General features: G+C 43.1%; 1 protein-coding gene across 7 annotated transcripts in view; it reads left to right on the top strand.

Annotated features, from left to right (window-relative positions):
* The window catches only part of NSD1 (nuclear receptor binding SET domain protein 1), a 178,691-nt gene that overhangs the window by 55,456 nt on the left and 102,738 nt on the right, over window positions 1-20,497 (top strand). For all 7 annotated transcript variants that reach the window (XM_050793152.1, XM_050793156.1, XM_050793155.1 and 4 more), the window contains one exon: window positions 9,573-9,708. In XM_050793152.1, the coding sequence (XP_050649109.1) occupies window positions 9,573-9,708 (136 nt within the window). The remainder of the gene's footprint in view (window positions 1-9,572; window positions 9,709-20,497) is intronic.

Genomic DNA, 20,497 nt, shown 5'->3' with positions numbered 1-20,497 from the left:
ATCTCCAGTTCCATCTATGTTGTTGCAAATGATAGGATCTCATTCTTTTTCATGGCTGAATAGCACTCCATTATGTATATGTACCACATTTTCTTTCTTTATTCATCTGTTGAACACTTAGGTTATTTCCAAGTCTTGGCTATTGTGAACAGTGCTGCAATAAGCATGGGAGGGCAGGTGCCTATTTGAAATACTGATTTCCTTTCTTTTCTCTATATAGCTAGTCATGGGATTTCTGGATCATATGGTAGCTCTATTTGTAGTTTTTTGAGAAACCTCCAAACTGTTCTCTAGATTTGTACTAATTTACATTCCCACCTTTATGCACATCCTTGCCAGCATTTATTATTTTCTGCCTTTTGGATAAAAGCCATTTTATCTGTTTGAGATGGTATCTCATTATAGTTTTGATTTGCATTTCTCTGATGAGCAGTGATACTGAGCACCTTTTCATATTCTTGTTTGCCATTTGTATGTCTTTTTGAGTATTTTCTATTCAGGTCTTTTGTCCATTTTTAGGAAAACTGTTTAATTTGATTGTTATATTTTTCCTTTAGAGTTGTTTGATATCCTCATATTCTAGTTGTTTTGGGTTTTTGTTTTTTTCCCTTGGAGACAGGAGCTCACTCTGTCACTTAGGCTGGTGTGCAGCGGCGCAGTCATGGCTCAGTTCAGCCTTGACTTCCCAAGCTCACGCGTTCCTCCCAGCCTACCCTCCCAAGTTGCTGAAACTACAGGCGTGAGCTACCATGTCTGCCTGGTGTGTGTGTGTGTTTGTGCAAGGATGGGATCTCGCCAAGGTTGATCTTGAAATCCTGGCCTCGGCCGGGCGCGGTGGCTCAAGCCTGTAATCCCAGCACTTTGGGAGGCCGAGACGGGCGGATCACGAGGTCAGCAGATCGAGACCATCCTGGCTAACACAGTGAAACCCCGTCTCTACTAAAAAATACAAAATAAACTACCTGGGCGAGGTGGCAGGGCCTGTAGTCCCAGCTACTCGGGAGGCTGAGACAGGAGAATGGCCTAAACCACGGAGGCGGAGCTTGCAGTGAGCTGAGATGCGGTCGCTGGACTGCAGCCTGGGCGGCAGAGCAAGACTCAGTCTCAAAAAAAACAAAAAAAGAAATCCTGGCCTCGAGCGATCACCCACCTTGGCCTCCCACAGTGCTAGGATTGCAGGCCTGAGCCACCAGGCCTGGCCTTTTCTTCTTTATAAATAAGATTATGTATTTATACTTGGTTTGATTTGATGACCTTATTCTTAAATATGGGCCGTTTAAGCTGTGGAAAAGTTAGTAGGCTTTGGATATCATATAAGTCAAGCATCTAAACAGGTATGTTTTTGTCTTGTATATTGCTGTCATCTCTTTATAACAACTTAATTTTATGGGAGTTTTTGGTAACTAAAACAATAACTGAGTCCTTAGAGTTGCGATAATTTCTATGATAATTGTTATGTAAAGCATTAGTGCTTCCCCCACTTCCCCTCGTCTTTACCTCAAGTTGTGTATCACTATAGATTCTCAGGAAGTTTTTTTAAAAAACTGTGGCTGGCCGAGCGTGGTGGCTCACGCCTGTAATCCCAGCACTTTGGGAGGCCGAGGCGGGCGGATCACGAGGTCAGGAGATCGAGACCATCCTGGCTAACACGATGAAATCCCGTCTCTACTAAAAATACAAAAAATTAGCCGGACGTGGTGGTGCGTGCCTGTAGTCCCAGCTACTCAGAGGCTGAGGCAGGAGAATGGCGTGAACCCAGGAGGCGGAGCTTGCAGTGAGCTGAGATGGTGCCACTGCACTCCAGCCTGGGCGACAAAGCGAGACTCCGTCTCAAAAACAAACAAACAAACAAAAAAACTGTGGCTGGGTGCAGTGGCTCATGCCTGTAATCCCAGTACTTTAGGAGGCCGAGTTGGGTGGATTGATTGAGCTCAGGAGTTTGAACCAGCCTGGGCAACATGATGAAACCCCGTCTCTACAAAAAATATGTAAATGCCACGTGCTGTGGCTCACGTCTATGATCCCAGCACTTGGGAGGCAGAGGCCGGTGGATCACCTGAGGTCAGGAGTTCGAGACCAGCCTGGCCAACATGGCGAAAACCTGTCTCTACTAAAAATACAAAAATTAGCCAGGCATGGTGGCGGGTGCGTGTAATCCCAGCTACTCGGAGGCTGAGGCAGGAGAATCGCTTGAACCCAGGATGCGGAGGTTGCAGTGAGTCAAGATTGCACCATAGCACTCCAGCCTGGGGGTGAGAGCAAGACTCTGTCTCAAAAACACACAAAAAAACAAATATGTATACACACACACGCACACACATAAAATATACTTAATATTTAATATAATGTTATATACATATGTAAATCAGTCTGGTGTGGTGGTGCGTGTCTGTAATCCCAACTACCTGAGAGCTTGAGGGGGAAGGATTGCTTGAGCCCAGGAGGTGGCAGCTACAGTAGGCTGTGATCGCACTACTGCACTCCAGCCTGCATTACATAGGGACACCCTGTCTCAGAAACGAAAAAGAAAAAATTGTTGCACTATGGCTATTTTTTAATATTTAGCTTAACTGTAATTTTTGGATATGTCTGGGAAGAGATTGGTATCCAAGGACTATGTTCAATTTACATCGAAACAGGAAGCATATCCCATATGACCAGGAAATAGTTGAACCAGTTTAGGTTTTTTTTTTATTAATCCTCAGAAGTGCAACATAGGTTTGATTTGTAACTGTTGCTAGAAAAATTCATTAGTGAAAGTAAAGATCTCATCTAAAATTCCTTTAAACAGAGCTTTTGGCTCAAGAGCCACTTCTTAGTTAGAGTTGTAGAGATGTGTTAAGCCTTTAATGATTTTCGAAGCTGGTAGTGATGAGCTTTTCTGGGTTAGTTTAATGTAAAGTGATACAACATTGTCAATGAAATAAAGAAGGAATATAAGCTGGCTGCGTTGACTCAGGCCTGTAATCCCAGCCCTTTTGGGAGGACAAAGTGGGAAGATTGCTTGAGACCAGGAGTTAGCAGCCTGGGGAACACAGGGAGACCTTATCCCTATTAAAAATAAATCTTCTGGGTGTGGTGGTGTGTGCCTTTAGTCCCAGCTATTCGAGTTGCAACTGAAATCAACATGCCACTGCACCCCAGCCTGGGTGACAGACTGAGGCTGTCTCTCAGAAAACAAATCAACAAACAAAAAGAAATAATGGGAGGTTTTAAATCTAGTTAGCTTTTAGGTTGGATTTAAAACACTTTGCAAACAAATTCTAGCCATATTTATTTCTAATGCAAAAAACATGGTCTTTAGAGTTATTCAGATATGGATTTAAATTCTAATCTTTACAATTGTGACTTAACCTTTTTTTTTGAGATGGAATCTCTGTTGCCCAGCCTGGAGTGCAGAGGTGCGATCTCGGCTCACTGCAACCTCCGTTTCCCAGGTTCAAGCGATTCTTCTGCCTCAGCTTCCCAAGTAGCTGGGATTACAGGCACCCACCACCATGCTCGGCTAATCTTTGTATTTTTAGTAGAGATGGGGTTTCACCGTGTTGGCCAGGCTGATCTTGAACTCCTGACCTCCGGTGATTCTCCCATCTCAGCCTCCCAAGGTGCTGGGATTACAGCCATGAGCCACCGCACCCGGCCTGTGACTTAACCTTTTTGAGCCTCAGTTTCTTTATCTGCAAAATTGAGATAATGCTATACTGTAAGGTTGTGAGGGGTAAGCAAGATAATATATGTATATTAGTTTTGGGGGGCTGTTGTAACACAGTACCACAAACTGGGTGGCTTAAACAGCAGAAATTCTCTCTCAGTTTGGGAAGGTAGAAGTACAAACTCAAGTTGTCAGCACATTGTTTTGAGGACTGTGAGTGTTTATCTCTTCCCCCTGCCCCTCTCCTAATGTCTGACCTCAGGCTTTCCTTGGTTAATAGATTGTGTTCTGTCTGTGTTTTCACTTTGTCTTCCCTCTATTTGTGCCTGTCTTTGTTTCCAATTTTCTCCATTTTATTAGGAAACAGTTGTATTGAATTAAGGCCCACCCTTGTGACTTCATCTTGATCAACTGCAAAGACCCTACTTCCAAATAAGATCATATTCATAGCTGCTGGGTTATCTTGTGTGTGTGTTTATCTTGTGTGTGTGTATGGTGGCAGTGTACACGGAATTCAGCCCAATACCATATATAAAAAGGCTTAGCACCGGTATATTATTTCCAACTGAACCTATAGACGTATTAGAAAAAGCCATTCTGAAATCTGTCAATCCTGCCAGTCTAAGCCTGGAAGATGCCACTTTTTTTTTTTTTTTGAGGCGGAGTCTCGCTCTGTCGCCCAGGCTGGAGTGCAGTGGCCAGATCTCGGCTCACTGCAAGCTCCGCCTCCCGGGTTCCCGCCATTCTCCTGCCTCAGCCTCCCGAGTAGCTGGGACTACAGGCGCCGCCACCACGCCCGGCTAATTTTTTTGTATTTTTAGTGGAGACGGGGTTTCATTGTGTTAGCCAGGATGGTCTCGATCTCCTGACCTCGTGATCCGCCCGTCTCAGCCTCCCAAAGTGCTGGGATTACAGGCTTGAGCCACCGCGCCCGGCCATGGAAGATGCCACTTCTTTACTCACATCTTCTCTAATCTCTTTTCCCAAGTGTCTTGGGATCTGGAATTGTGACTTATTTGTGTCTCTTGTTGAGCTTGGTACATAGGTGTTTACTAAGTTTGTGTGTAGTTAAATTATGGGCTTAAAAGGGTTTATTTTGGCATCTCTCTCTGCAAGATAAAATTTTTAAGCTGGTCTTAAAGTCATCTTGCTTTTTTAAACCCTTGTTCTTATTTCCACTGTTTTCATGTTTAGAAGCTTTTCTGTGGTCCGGAATTCTTGCCTGTTTCTAAGTTTATTTATTAAGATCAGTTGGATTTGGTTATTATTGTCTATGAATGAAAGTATTAATGTATATTTATGTAGATGTATTTTTCCAGTGGGTTTGCATATATTATTTGGTCATGTAAATTTTTCAAGATAGAAGGAAGTAAATAGGGGTTTGTTAAAATCTTTACTCATGGTACCATCAATTTAACGAAACTTAAAAATTTATGTTTCTCAATGGCTTTGTTATGTAAAAAAATTTTTAAGGTCATCATTATTGCTTCAGCATAATTTATAATGTATCATATAACATAGTGTATGTATAGCTGTGTTATTATCTTTAATATATGACATCTTCACTTAGCATATTTCATAGAGTTGCCATAGCATAATTTTTTTTTGGTTGTATAGGTGAGAAGTTTCTGTGTTGCCCAGGTTGACCTTGAACACCCAGCCTCACCTCCTTATGCACCAGGACAACGGGCCTGAGCCACCGCAGCTCCCAGCATAATTTTTTAAAACAGATCTCTTGGTGGATGTTAACTTTTGTCATTAAAAAAAAAAAACAACAACAAAAAACTGCTTCAACAGCTTGGGCAACGTGGTTATATTCCATATCTAGAAAAAATACAAAAGTTTTCCAGGCATGTTGGTGAGCATTGGAACGCTGAGATGGGAGGAAGGCTTGAGCTCAGGAGGCAAAGGCTGCAATGAGTGACGATTACACCATTGCACTCCAGCCTGGGAGGCAGAGTGAGAACCAGTCTCAAAGAAAACACACAAAAAAACCAACCAAACAAAAACCTGCTTTAAATATCTTACCCTGTAATTAGGAATTATAGGAAATTACTTTGAATTATTTTTGGGGGTTAAAATACTGGGAGCTGAATTACTAGGTATTTGTTTTGATGGTTTATTGTAGAGCAGGTGCTACTTTCCCAAGTTTGTGGCTTAGGAAACTGAGGCCAAGGTGACAGTTTGTGATGGAGTCAGAAAAGAGGATTTATTACTGCTTTCTCTGGTTCTGTGGTTCTGGCTATTGTCTTTACCTGATACCACTGACATATCTGTTGAATGCATGTATTTTATGATTATACTTCCAAAAATACAATGCAATCTTTTTGTAGAAGTTCTCTGAGGAGAAGACAGCCAACACCATGTGCTAGATTGGTTATGGTTAAATTTGTCATGAAGCATATAATAACAATGAGGTTTTGTTGTTATTGGATAACAGGAGAGTGGTTTAAGAATTTCCGCTCTGGAGTTATATCTCCCCAGGTTTGAATCCTTGGTTCTGTCACTTAATAACTATGTAACCACAGGCATGTAGTAAAATATGGGTAACAATGTATTTAAGAGGAACAGTGCCTTGCATGTAGCAAACATCATGTTACTTAATGTATTTGAAGTCATTTAGAACTTGAATAAATAAGCTCTGTATTTAGCAGTGATTGCCAAATCATATTTAAATAATCAAAAATCAAATTATATCATAAATTTATTGGAACCTACTCACATTGCAGTTTTCAGTACAGATAAAATATTTGTCTTTCCCATCGATTCTTGGCATCTCTTAAAGTTTCAAAGTCAATTAACTTTGAAGTCGTATTCTTTTTGAGAATTTACAAATTGATAACCATCAAAATGGTCCCTTAGGTTTTTTTTTTAAGGCAGATCTCGCTCTGTAGCACAGGCTGGAGTGCAGTAGGCATGAACGTGGTCCACTGCAGACTCGAACTCTTGGGCTCAAGCAATCCTCCTACCTCAGTCTCCTAAGCAGCTGGGAGTACAGGCATGCACCACCATGCCCAGCTAATTTTTTAATTTTTTGTAGAGACGGGGTCTGACATGTTGTCCAGGCTAATCTCAAACTCCTAGGCTGGAGTGATCCTGTTGCCTCAGCCTCCCAAAGTGCTGGAATTTACGAGCAAGAACCACAGCATCTGGCCCCCTTAGGGCTTTTTATTTTATTTTATTTTATTCTTTTTTCTTTTGAGGCAGAGTGTAACTCTGTCACCCAGGCCAGCGTGCAGTGGCGCAATCTTGGCTCACTGCAACCTCTGCCTCCCGGATTCAAGCGATTCTCTTGTCTCAGCCTCCCGAGTAGCTGGGATTACAGGCATGGGCCGCCATGCCTGGCCAATTTTTTGTGTTTTTTTCTCTTTTTAGCAGAGACGGGGTTTCGCTGTGTTGGCCAGGCTGGTCTCAAACTCCTGGCCTCAAGTTATCTGCCCGCCTCGGCCTCCCAGGGTGCTGGGATTACAGACGTGAGCCACTGTGCCTGGCCACTTAGAGCTTTTTAAAATAAAGTAAGACATAGTTCTTGTTTCATTTTCTAGTAGCTCTATATATATGGGAACTAATCCCAGTTTTGTTTTGTTTTGTTTTTTTGAGACGGAGTCTTGCTTTGTCTCGCAGGCTGGAGTGCAGTGGTGCAAACTCGCCCCACTGCAAGCTCTGCCTTTTGGGTTCATGACATTCTCCTGTCTCAGCCTCCCAAGAAGCTGGGACTACAGGCGCCTGCCACCACATCCAGCTAATTTTTGTAGTTTTGGTAGAGACGGGGTTTCACCGTGTTAACCAGAATGGTCTTGATCTCCTGACCTTGTGATCCGCCCGCCTTGCTTGGCCTCCCTAAGTGCTGGGATTGCAGGCATGAGCCACCGCGCCTGGCCTTTTTTTTTTTTTTTTTTTTTTTTTAAAAAAAAAGAAAAGAGTCTCTCTGTCACCCAGTCTGGAGTGCAGTGGCTCTCAGCTCACTGCAACCTCCACCTACCGGGTTCAAGTGATTCTCCTGCCTTAGCCTCCCAAGTAGCTGGGTGGGATTACAGGTGCCTGCTAACACGCCTGGCTAATTTTTGTGTTTTTAGTAGAACGGGGTTTCACCATGTTGGCCAGGCTGGTCACGAACTCCTGACCTCAGATGATCCACTCGCCTTGGCCTCCCAAAGTGCTGGGATTATAGGCGTGAGCCAATTTGCCCATCAATCCCAGTATTTTTAATGAGATTGAACTTTTTTTTTTTTTTTGAGACGGAGTCTTGCTCTGCCGCCCAGGCTGGAGTGCAGTGGCCGGATCTCAGCTCACTGCAAGCTCCGCCTCCCGGGTTCACGCCATTCTCCTGCCTCAGCCTCCCGAGTAGCTGGGACTACAGGCGCCCGCCACCTCGCCCGGCTAGTTTTTTGTATATTTTAGTAGAGACGGGGTTTCACCATGTTAGCCAGGATGGTCTCCATCTCCTGACCTCGTGATCCGCCCGTCTCGGCCTCCCAAAGTGCTGGGATTACAGGCTTGAGCCACCGTGCCCGGCTTTTTTTTTTTTTTTTTTTTTTTTTTTTTTTGAGACGGAGTCTCTCTCTGTCGCCCAGGCTGGAGTGCAGTGGCCAGATCTCAGCTCACTGCAAGCTCCGCCTCCCGGGTTCCCGCCATTCTCCTGCCTCAGCCTCCCGAGTAGCTGGGACCACAGGCGCCGCCACCTCGCCCGGCTAATTTTTTTGTGTTTTTAGTAGAGACGGGGTTTCGCCGTGTTAGCCAGGATGGTCTCGATCTCCTGACCTTGTGATCCGCCCGTCTCGGCCTCCCAAAGTGCTGGGATTACAGGCTTGAGCCATCGCGCCCGGCCTTTTTTTTTTTTTTTTTTTTTTGAGACGGAGTCTTGCTCTGTCCCCCAGGCTGGAGTGCAGTGGCGCGATCTCGGCTCACTGCAAGCTCCGCCTCCTGGGTTTATGCCATTCTCCTGCCTCAGCCTCCTGAGTAGCTGGGACTACAGGCGCCCACCACCTCGCCCGGCTAGGTTTTTGTATTTTTAGTAGAGACGGGGTTTCACCGTGTTAGCCAGGATGGTCTCGATCTCCTGACCTTGCGATCCGCCCGCCTCGACCTCCCAAAGTGCTGAGATTACAGGCTTGAGCCATCGTGCCCGGCCGGAGATTGAACTTCTATGAGTATTTAGAAAAATACTTTGCTATTTTCTCTGAGGCTTATGTCTGAAAGTAAAGTGTTAGCTGGGATTACAGGCGTGTGCCACCACTCCTGGCTATTACTATTGTTAATATACTAATAGAAATATTGATTTGAAAAACATATAGAGGGAGGGATTGCATTGGGAGTTATACCTGATGTAAATGACGAGTTGATGGGTGCAGCACACCAACATGGCACAAGTATACATATGTAACAAACCTGCACGTTATGCACATGTACCCTACAACTTAAAGTATAATAATAATAAATAAATTAAAAAAAAATACAACTAAAAAAAAAAAAAAGAAAAACATAGAATATCACATGCTGAAGGGTCTGAAATCTCTTAATATTATTAAAAATTCTTTCTATAATTTTTTCTTCATTTTGCCCCCCCCCTTTGTGTTTTGATCCAAGGACTAGATCAAGGATATCTTTTCCTTGGGATGATTTTCTTTATTGTGTTTGTTTTTAGTTCTTTAAAAATAAAGCCAGCTTAATTTTATTATCAGAATATGGATAGACTCATTATATAAAACAATTATAAATTGAGAACTATGTATAAAGGGCTATGTTATGAACAATTAAGATGAAATAATTTAGTTGTACTTATTTTGTAATTCTTTTTAGACTAGAGTATTTTCATTCTCAATTTTTCATACATTGCTTTTTCAGGAGGCTAATAAGAATGATAATACTGTTTCAAAAGATTTTGATTCTTACCGATGTCCCATGTTTTGTCTGTCTAAAGTGTCAAGCTAAGAAAAAGTCTACGCCACTGAAGTATGAAGTTGGAGATCTCATCTGGGCAAAATTCAAGAGACGCCCATGGTGGCCCTGCAGGATTTGTTCTGATCCGTTGATTAACACACATTCAAAAATGAAAGGTAATACTTGCAGTGATTATACATGTTAAAGGCAGTTGCTTTTAGAATAACTCAATTTTGTTATCTTTAATAATAATGTATTTTTTTCCTTGGAGCATTTTGTGAATGAATTGGTATTACATGTTTTATCTTTTGGGGCTTTTAAAAGTTTGTTTTACTCTATGATTTAAACCTCTCGTTTTTTTTTTTTTTTTTTTTGAGACAGAGTCTTGCTCTTGTTGCCCAGGCTGGTCTGTGGTGGTGCAATCTCAGCTCGCTGCAACCTCTGGCTTGTGAGTTCAAGTGATTCTCCTGCCTCAGCCTCCTGAGTAACTGGGATTACAGGCCCCTGCCACTACACTTGGCTAATTTTTGTTTTTATTTTTGATTTTTTTTTGAGATGGAGTTTTGCTCTTGTTGCCCAGCCTGCAACGGCGTGATCTCGGCTCACTGCAACGTCTGCCTCCCGGGTTCAAGCAATTCTTCAGGCTCAGCCTCCTGAGTAACTGGGATTGCAGGCATGTGCCACTACGCCCAGCTAATTTTGTGTTTTTAGTAGAGACGGGGTTTCTTCATGTTGGTCAGATTCGTCTGGAACTCCCGACCTCAGTTGATCTGCCTGCGTCAGCCTTCCAAAGTGCTGGGATTACAGGCATGAGCCCTGCACCAGGCCTAATTTTTGTATTTTTAGTAGAGATGGGGTTTCGCCATGTTGGCCAGGCTGGTCTTGAACTCCTGATGTCAGGTGATCCACCTGCCTCAGTCTTCCAAAGTATGGGGATTACAGGCGTGAGTCACTGCACCTGGCTGATTTAAACATTCTCAGTTATTTTGTTGATGCCAGGAAGGTGTTAGGCCATTTCTCTAATGTTTACATTGTCCAGAATCACCTTTTAGTATATTTACATATTTCTACTTTAATCAGGTTTGTATCATTTTTGATAATATAAATCTGAAACAATTGTAAATGGTTCTTATTAATAATTTTGAAGTTTAAAATTTTGATTTGGAGTATTTCCTTTAAATGCTATTGTTTATTTTTCAGTTGATTGTTGTGTTTGAATCTCAGGTACCTTAGCTGTAAATTACTCTAAAGGATGGGGCTGAAACTTGATTGATTGATTTATTTTTTTATGTTATGTTATGTTATGTTATGTTATGTTATGTTATGTTATGTTATGTTATTTTTTGAGAAGAATTTCTGCTCTGTCTCCAGGCTGGAGTGCAGTGAGTGGCATGATCTCGCCTCACTGCAACCTTCACCTCCTGGGTTCAGGTGATTCTCCCGCCTCACTTCTCAAGTAGCTGGGACTACAGGCACCTACCACCATGCCTGGCTAATTTTTTTTTTGTGTGTGTGTGTGACGGAGTCTCACTCTGTCGCCCAGGCTGGAGTACAGTGGCGCCATCTCAGAGTGGCAAGCTCCGCCTTCTGGGTTCACGCCGTTCTCCTGCCTCAGCCTCCCGAGTAGCTGGGACTACAGGCACTCACCACCACGCCCAGCTAATTTTTTTTGTATTTTTAGTAGAGATGGGGTTTCACCGTATTAGCCAGAATGGTCTTGATCTCCTCACCTCGTGATCTGCCCGCCTGGGTCTCCCAAAGTGCTGGGATTACAAGCGTGAGCCACCACGCTGGGCCAGGTTTTGTATTTTTAGTAGAGATGGGGGTTTCACGATTTTGGCCAGGCTGGTTTTGAACCCCTGACCTCAGGTGATCCTCCCTCCTCGGCCTCCCAAAGTGTTGGGATTACAGGCGTGAGCCACTGCACCTGGCCTGAAACTTGATTTGAGCTGTCCTTTTTTCTGTTAGGATGGCAGTGATTTTATTTTAGTTTTAATATATGTATTTTAGGTTGTGAAAGTCAGATGTTGATAATCAGCTTACTCTCTACTTTGCTGTGATCTGCCACATTCTTCACTCCTTTCAGCAGGCAACCAATTGATACTAATTTTTGTTGTTGTTGTTGTTTTGTTTTGAGACGGAATCTCGCTCTGTCACCTATGCTGGAGTGCAGTGGCGCAATTTCGGCTCACTGCAACCTTTGCCTCCTGGGTTCAAGCGATTCTCCTCCTGCCTCAGACTCCAGAGTAGCTGGGATTACAGGTGTGTGCCACCACGCCCAGCTAATTTTTGTATTTTAGTAGAGACGGGGTTTCACCATGTTGACCAGGCTAGTCTCAAACTCCTGACCTGAAGTGAACCACTGGTCTTGGCCTCCCAAAGTGTTGGGATTACAGGCGTGAGCCACTGCACCTGGCCTGAAACTTGATTTGAGCTGTCCTTTTTTCTGTTAGGATGGCAGTGATTTTATTTTAGTTTTAGTATATGTATTTTAGGTTGTGAAAGTCAGATGTTGATGAGATTCAGAAAAATCAGCTTACTCTCTACTTTGCTGTGATCTGCCACATTCTTCACTCCTTTCAGCAGGCAACCAATTGATACTAATTTTTGTTGTTGTTGTTGTTTTGTTTTGAGACGGAATCTCGCTCTGTCACCTATGCTGGAGTGCAGTGGCGCAATTTCGGCTCACTGCAACCTTTGCCTCCTGGGTTCAAGCGATTCTCCTCCTGCCTCAGACTCCAGAGTAGCTGGGATTACAGGTGTGTGCCACCACGCCCAGCCAATTTTTGTATTTTAGTAGAGACGGGGTTTCACCATGTTGACCAGGCTAGTCTCAAACTCCTGACCTCAAGTGAACCACTGGTCTTGGCCTCCCAAAGTGCTTGGATTACAGGCGTGAGCCAGCACACCCGGCTGATATTAATATATTTATATATATATATAATGTTTTTTCATGTAAATTATATTTTTATTTACATGACTAAATATATACTTCTTAGTCATCTTCCACATCTTTCCTTTATCACAGACAGAACACTGTATATTTTGCAGCTTGCCTTTTCCACTTTGTGGAGATTTTTTTCATATTTTTATTATTCATTTATTTATTTATTTTTCTGAGACAGAATCTCATTCTGTTGCCTAGGCTGGAGTGTAATGACATAACTGCGCCTCACTGAAGCCTTGATCTCCAGGGCTCAAACAGTCATCCGACCTCAGCATCCTGAATAGCTGGGAGCACAGATGTGTGCCACCACACATGGCTTTTTTTTTTTTTTTTTTTTTTTTTTTTTTGCGTGGAGATAGTGTCTGCATATAGTGCCCAGGCTGATCTTGAAATCCTGAGCTTAATAAGGGATCCTCCCACCTTGGCCTTCCAGAGTACTGGGATTACATGTGTAAGTCACCATGCCTTTTTTTTTTTTTTTTTTTTTTTTTAAAGGATGGTTTCTCCAAAGTAGAATTCCTGGATTTGATTTTATATTTTGAATAGTGAAGTGCCTAAAAACCTTTATAAATTTTAGTTTCTTGGCTGGCCACAGTGGCTCACACCTGTAATTCCAGCACTTTGGGAGGCTAAGGCGGGCGGATCACCTGAGGTCAGGAGTTTGAGACCAGTCTGGCTAACATGGTGAAACCCTGTGTTTACTAAAAATATAAAAATTAGCCAGGTGTGTTGGCATCCTCCTATAATTCCAGCTACTGGGGAGGGTGAGGCAGAAGAATGGCTTGAGCCCGGGATGCGGAGGTTGCAAGTGATCCAAGATCACACCACTGCACACCAGCCTGGGCGACAGAGCGAGACTCTGTCTCAAAAGAAAAAAATAGTGTGTTAAAAATTTGATACCTTGAGTAGGCACAGTGGCTCATGCCTATAATCCCAGCACTTTGGGAGCCCGAGGTGGGAGGATCACTTGAGCCCAGGAGTTTGAGACCAGCCTTGGCAACACAATGAGACCCTTTCTCTTTAATTAAAAAAAATTGTTGATACCTTATCCTTAGTGACCTGTCTGGATATTTAAATTCTACTACTGGAAAACTATTTTAGTGCTCCTTTTCTAACCTCCCTGTCCTATGACTGCTGGTTTCTTACTCATTAGGGTGTATCTCTCTCTTCGTCTCTCTTTTGATTTAGGGTCTCGCTGTATTGCCCAGGCTGGAATGCAGTGGCGTGATCATGACTCATTGCAACCATAGCTTCCCAGGGTCAAGCAATCTTCCCTCCTATGCCTTCCAAGCAGCTGGGACTACAGGCATTCGCCACTATGCCTGGCTTAGTTTTTAATTTTTTTATAGAGACAGGGTTTTGCCTTGTTGCCCAGGCTGGTCTGAAACTCCTAGGCTCAAGCCATCTGCCCACCTGGGCCTCCCAAAATGCTTGAGATTACTGGAGGGAGCTACCGCACTCAGCCTATTTATAGTGTTTCTTATGCACACCAGTTCAGTCCATGCTATTTATTTGACAAATAGTAAATACCTTGTATAGATTGAGTACTGGGCTAGGTTTTAGGATCCGTTATTGGGCCATACATCAATACTGCTTGCTGTCATGAGAAATTAGAATCTAGTATAAGGGACAAGACCCCAGAAAATAATCAAATGCATTATTACTTAACTGAGAAGTCTGTCCAAGGAATAATTTTGATGCCTGTTCAGTGATGTAACAGGGATAACTGACCTGGACTTTTCATCCAGTGGTGTTTGCTCATAAAGTTATCTCTGATCTGTTACTTGAGAGGATGAGTTGGGAGTTAACTAGGGAAGAGAGAAGAAGATGGTTCCAGGAACATCAATTAGTATGTGCCCCAGCCCTGAGAAATCTGCAGCTCTCAGAGTAATGGAGGGTGGCACAGTATGAGGCTGCGAAGTAGGTATGGGACAAAATGTTCAGTGCCTTGTTGACTTTGTTAAAACTTTTTGTTATTTTTATCTCAGTAACAATGTATATAATTAAAAGGTATTTAGCAGGAACTGCCACGATCTGATCTGTTCATTTTAAAAATTCACTGTGGCTGGATTTTTGAACATGTGTTAGAGGGGGACCACAAATAAGTAAAAAGAGACGGTTAAAGAAGTCATTATTAGTGATTATGGTGTGATGAAAATTGTGAATAGAAAATAAAAACAGATTAGGAGGTAAAATGCATGTGATGTAGTAATGCATTGGATAATGTTGAATGAGGGAGAATGAAGTCCTGAGGCTTTCAGTTCTTAGGTTTCCGTATCACAGGATGACTCCCACGTTTTTAGTTTCATCGCTGGATGGATGTGTAGATTGTCATTTACTGAGAGAACACTGGAGTATCTATAACTCAGAAAGGACATATTCTTGTTCATATTAGTTGGAGCCATGGGCAAGGCATGGGTGAGATTTTTTGGGACAGAAGATACTATGAGACAAAAGGTACGTTGAGGAACGCATCATTTGACATCTATATGGAAGAGACTGAGCTTGCCGAAAAAGAATGATGAAAAAGAATCAGATGAAACAGATGGAAGAGGAAAAGTAGTAGAATGTGACTAGAGTACAGTAGTATGTACTGGAGATATGTTCTAAGATTCTCAGTGGATGTGTGAAACTGGGTAGTACTGAATCCCATATATGTAATGTTTTTCCTGTACATACATACCTATTATAAGGTATCATTTATAAATTGGGCATTGTGGCCAGTTGTGGTGGCTAACGCCTGTAATCCTAGCACTTTGGGAAGCCGAGGCAGGCAGATTACTTGAGGTCAGGAGTTGAAAGCCAGCCTGGCCAACATGATGAAAACCCGTCTCTACTAAAAACACAAAAAATTAGCTGGGCATGGTGATGGACGCCTGTAATCCCACCTACTGGGGAGGCTGAGGCCAGGAGGATTGCTTAAACTTGGGAGGCGGAGGTTGCAATGAGCCGAGATCATACCACTGCACTCCAACCTGGGCGATGGAGCAAGATTCCATCTAAAATAATAATAATAAGAAGAAGAAGTAAATAAAAAATAAATTGGGAATTGTAAGAGATCAGTAACAACTAATAATAAAACAGAGGCCAGGCGTGGTGGCTCACGCCTGTAATCCCAGCAATTTGGGAGGCTGAGGCAGGTGGATCACAAGGTCAGGAGATTGAGACCATCCTGGCTAACATGGTGAAACCTCGTCTCTACTAAAAATACAAAAAATTAGTCGGGCGTGGTGGCAGGCACCTGTAGTACCAGCTACTAGGGAGGCTGAGGCAGGAGAATGGCATGAACCTGGGAGGCAGAGCTTGCAGTGAGCCATGATCGCGCCACTGCACTCCAGCCTGGACGAGAGTGCGAGACTCCATCTCAAAAAAAATAAATAAATAAATAAATAAAACAGGGTTGGGTGCAGTGGCTCACGCCTGTAATCCCAGCACTTTGGGAGGCCGAGGCGGACGGATCACAAGGTCAGGAGATCGCGACCATCCTGGCTAACATGGTGAAACCCCGTCTCTACTAAAAAAAAGTACAAAAAGTTAGCTGGGCGTGGTGGTGGGCGCCTGTAGTCCCAGCTACTTGGGAGGCTGAGGCAGGAGAATGGCGTGAACCCGGGAGGCGGAACTTGCAGTGTGCAGAGACCGTGTGCCACTGCACTCCAGCCTGGGCGGCAGAGCGAGACTCCGTCTCAAAAAAATAAATAAATAAAAATAAATAATTAATTTTAAAAAAAAACAGAACAATTATACTGTAATAAAAGTTATGGGAATCTGTCCCCTACCTTCAACCCCAATAGCTTATTGTACTGTATCACAGGTAATTGAAACCATCGAAAATGAAGTTGCACATGAGCTGGGACCACTCTAGTTTAAGAAGGACGATGTGATCAATTTTGCTGAGTGTTGCCTAGAGAGCAAATAAAATGTCCATTAGGGATAAGAACAATCTTTTTTATTGTTGTTGGTTTGATTGTAGAAGTTAGATTGGACTGATTTGAGGCAATGGAGACAGAGATAGAGAAGGGAGGATGCTGCAGGTATATAGGATTCTGAAGGATTTTTATTTTTTGTTGTTATTTTTTATTTTAATATTCTTATTTTTGAGAAAGAGTCTTGCTCTGTCACTCAGGCTGGAGTGCAGTGGCACAATTACAGCTCACTGCAAGTTCCATCTCCCGGGCTCCAGCGCTCCTTCCACCTCAGCCTCCTGAGTAGCTGGGACTACAGGTGTGCGCCACAACACTCGGCTAATTTTTGTATTTTTTGTAGATCTCCCTGTGATGCATGAACTGGTCTTGAACTCCTGGCCTTAAGTGATCCTCCCGCCTTGGCCTCCCAAAGTACTGAGATTACAGGTGTGAACCACTTTGCCTGGCCAACAATTTATTTTTGACTCTAGAGACAGGGAAGTTTCAAGATGAAGGTGCTAGCCAATTCAGATCCCAAGTGAGGGCTGTCTTCCTGACTTGTAGATAACCACCTTGTTGCTGTGTCCTCATTTGGCAGAGAGAGACAGTACTCACTCTCGCATCTTCTTATAAGGAGGCTAGTTGCATCATGAGGTCCTCTGCATCGTGAGGGATCTATTACTAATCTAGTAATAGTATTTAGTATTCTTAGTATATTTAGTGTATAAAATTAGTAAATCTAATTACTCCAAAGGCCTCACCTATAAACACCAACATATGGGGTTCAAGGCTTCAGAATAATGCATTTCAGGAGGACACAGATATTTAGTCTGTAATAATCCTTTTTCATCTGTCTGGAATGACAGTTTTATTAACTCTGAGTTTTAAATTGTCATCAGTAAACTGAATTCATATCCATAGTGATAGTCTTTATCCTGTCTTTAGGTTTATATACTCAACCCCATACTTGAAGTTTTCACCAGGATATCAATTTGAAAATACATTCATCACCCTAACATGGAACCCCATACTCTTTAGCTTCCTAGCTTCCTCTGTCTCCATCTTTCCCACACCCATACGTGTTTGCCTTAAGCAACCACTAATGTACTTTCTGTGGATTTGCATATTCTGGATATTTTGTATATAGTAGGTCCCCAATTTGAGTTAGAATTTTTTGACCTTACAATGGTGCGAAAGCGATACACATTAAATAGAAATGGTACTTCGAGTTACCTGTAGAACCATTCGGTTTTTCACTTTGAATGTAGTATTCAATAAATTATACAAGATACTCAGCAGTTAATTTTAAAATAGGCTTGATGTCAGAAATTTTGCACAACTGTAGACCAGTGTAAGTGTTCTGAGCATGTTTAGCATAGGCTAGGTGTATTAAATACATTTTCTAATTATTCTTTTTTTTTTTTTAGAGTCAGGGTCTTGCTTTGTTGCTCAGGCTGGAGTGTAGTGGCACGATGTCAGCTCACTGCAGCCTCTGCCTCTTGGACTCATGTGATCCTCTCGCCTCAGCCCCCCAAGTAGCTGGAACTACAGGCAAGCGTCACCATACCCAGCTAATTTTTAAATTTTTTTTGCAGACAGGGTCTCCCTGTATTGCCCATGCTTGTCTTGAACTCCTGGGCTCAAACAGTCCTCCAGCCTTGGCCTCAGAAAGTGTTCAGATTATAGGCGTGAAGCCATTGCGTCTGGCCAGCCTTCATATTCAACTTAATATTTTCAACTTATAATGGGTATGTCATGGAGCATCTGTGATTTGTTTATAACTTTTCCACAAATCTATTGTGCTCCTCAACTTACAATTGGGATAGATTCCCACTAGGAATGCATTGGTTCTGATTTTTCCCATACCCCCATCATTGGTTATTTGACTTTTAAAAAATAGACAAAGCATAAATTTAATTTTGTTGTTGTTGTTGTTGTTTTTTGAGATAGTATCCCATTCTGTTGCCCAGGCTGTGGCAGGATCTCAGCTCATTGCAATCTCTGCCTCCTGGGTTCAAGCAATTCTCCTGCCTCAACCTCCCGAGTAGCTGGGACTATAGGCCTGTGCCACCACACCTGGCTAATTTTTGTATTTTTAGTAGAGACGGGGTTTCACCATGTTGGCCAGGCCGTTCTTGAACTCCTGAGCTTAAATGATCCTCCTGCCTCGGCCTCCCAAGGTGCTGTCCTGCCTCGGCCTCCCAAGGCACTGGGACTATAGGCCTGAGTCACCTTGCCTGGCCCAATGTTTTCATTGTTTCACATAGGCAGTTCAGTAGCATTAAGTATGTTAACATTGTTGTGTAGCCATTACCACTTCATCTCCAGACTGTTTCATCTCCCAAATTGAAACTCTGTACCCATTTACCAACATCACCCTAGCCCTTGGTAACCACTGTCTGTTCTGTTTTTTTTTTTTCTCTATAAATTTGACTATTTTAGATACCACATATAACTAGAATCAGACATTTGTCCTATTGACCCCTTACTTCACTTACCATAATGTTTTCTAGGTTCATCTGTGCTATAGTATGTTTCGGAATTTCTCTCTCTTAATTTTTTTTTTTTTTTTTTTCTGCGACAGAGTCTCGCTGTGTTGCCCAGGCTGGAGTGCAGTGGCCAGAGCTCAGCTCACTGCAAGCTCCGCCTCCCAGGTTCATGCCATTCTCCTGCCTCAGCCTCCGGAGTAGCTGGGACTACAGGCGCCCGCCACCTCGCCCAGCTAGTTTTTTGTATTTTTTTTTAGTAGAGACAGGGTTTCACCATGTTAGCCAGGATGGTCTCGATCTCCTGACCTCGTGATCCACCCATCTCAGCCTCCCAAAGTGCTGGGATTACAGGCTTGAGCCACTGCCGGGCCCTCTCTCTCTTAATTTTTTTAAAGGCTACATAATACTTCATTGTATTGTAAGTATCACATTTTGTTTTTCCATTCATCCATCAGAGAACATTTGGGTTGTTTCCCTTTGGCCATTCTGAACAATGTTTCTATAAACATTGTGTAAGTATCTGTTGTTTTTGTATTCTTTTTTTTTTTTGGATGGAGTTTCACTCTTGTTGCTCAGGCTGGAGTGCAATGAGGCGCGATCTTGGCCCACTGCAACTTCTGTCTCCTAGTGATTCTCTTGCCTCAGTTGGGATTACAGGCACGTACCACCACGCCTGGCACTAATTTTTGGATTTTTAGTAGAGATGGGGTTTCGCCGTGTTGGCTAGGCTGGTCTCAAACTCCTGACCTCAGGTGATCCACCTCCCAAAGTGCTGGGATTATAGGTATGAGCCACTGCGCCCAACCTAAGCATCTGTTTTTTTGTTCGTTTGTTAGTTTTTCTTTTTTTTTTTTGGAGACAGAGTGTTGCTCTGTCTCCCAGGCTGGAGTGCAGTAGCAGGATCTCGGCTCACTGCAACCTCTGCCTCCTGGGTTCAAGCGATTCTTCTGCCTGATACTCCCAAGTAGCTGGGACTACAGGCGTGCGCCACCATGCCCGGCTAATTTTTGTATTTTTAGTAGAGATGGGGTTTCAACATATTGACCAGACTGGCTAATGATCTGTTTTATGTGACTTTTTTTTTTTTTTTTTTTTGATACAGAGTCTTGCTCTATCGCCCAGGCTGAAGTGCAGTGGCACGATCTCAGCTCACTGCAAGCTCCGCCTCCTAGGTTCACGCCATTCTCCTGCCTCAGCCTCCTGAGTAGCTGGGACTACAAGCGCCCGCCACCACGCCCAGCTAATTTTTTGTATTTTTAGTGGAGACGGAGTTTCACCGTGTTAGCCAGGATGGTCTTGATCTCCTGACCTCATGATCTGCCCACCTCAGCCTCCCAAAGTGCTGGGATTACAGGCGTGAGCCACTGCGCCCGGCCTATGTGACTTTTTAGTTATATAATAAGTCTTTTTCAATTGTGGTTTTTTTTTTTTGTTTTTTTTTTTTTTTGAGACAGAGTCTCGCTCTTCCTCAGATTGGAGTGCAGTGGCACGATCTTGGCTCACTGCAAGCTCTACCTCCTGGGTTCATGCCATTCTCCTGCCTCAGCCTCCCAAATAGCTGTTGGCGCCCGCCACCATGCCCGGCTAACGGGGTTTCACTGTGTTAACCAGGATGGTCTCAATCTCC

The sequence above is a fragment of the Macaca thibetana genome, chromosome 6, assembly GCF_024542745.1.
Source record: "Macaca thibetana thibetana isolate TM-01 chromosome 6, ASM2454274v1, whole genome shotgun sequence".
NCBI lineage: Eukaryota > Metazoa > Chordata > Mammalia > Primates > Cercopithecidae > Macaca > Macaca thibetana.
Note: the sequence above shows the minus strand (reverse complement) of the source record. Positions and strands in the feature narration are given on the sequence as shown.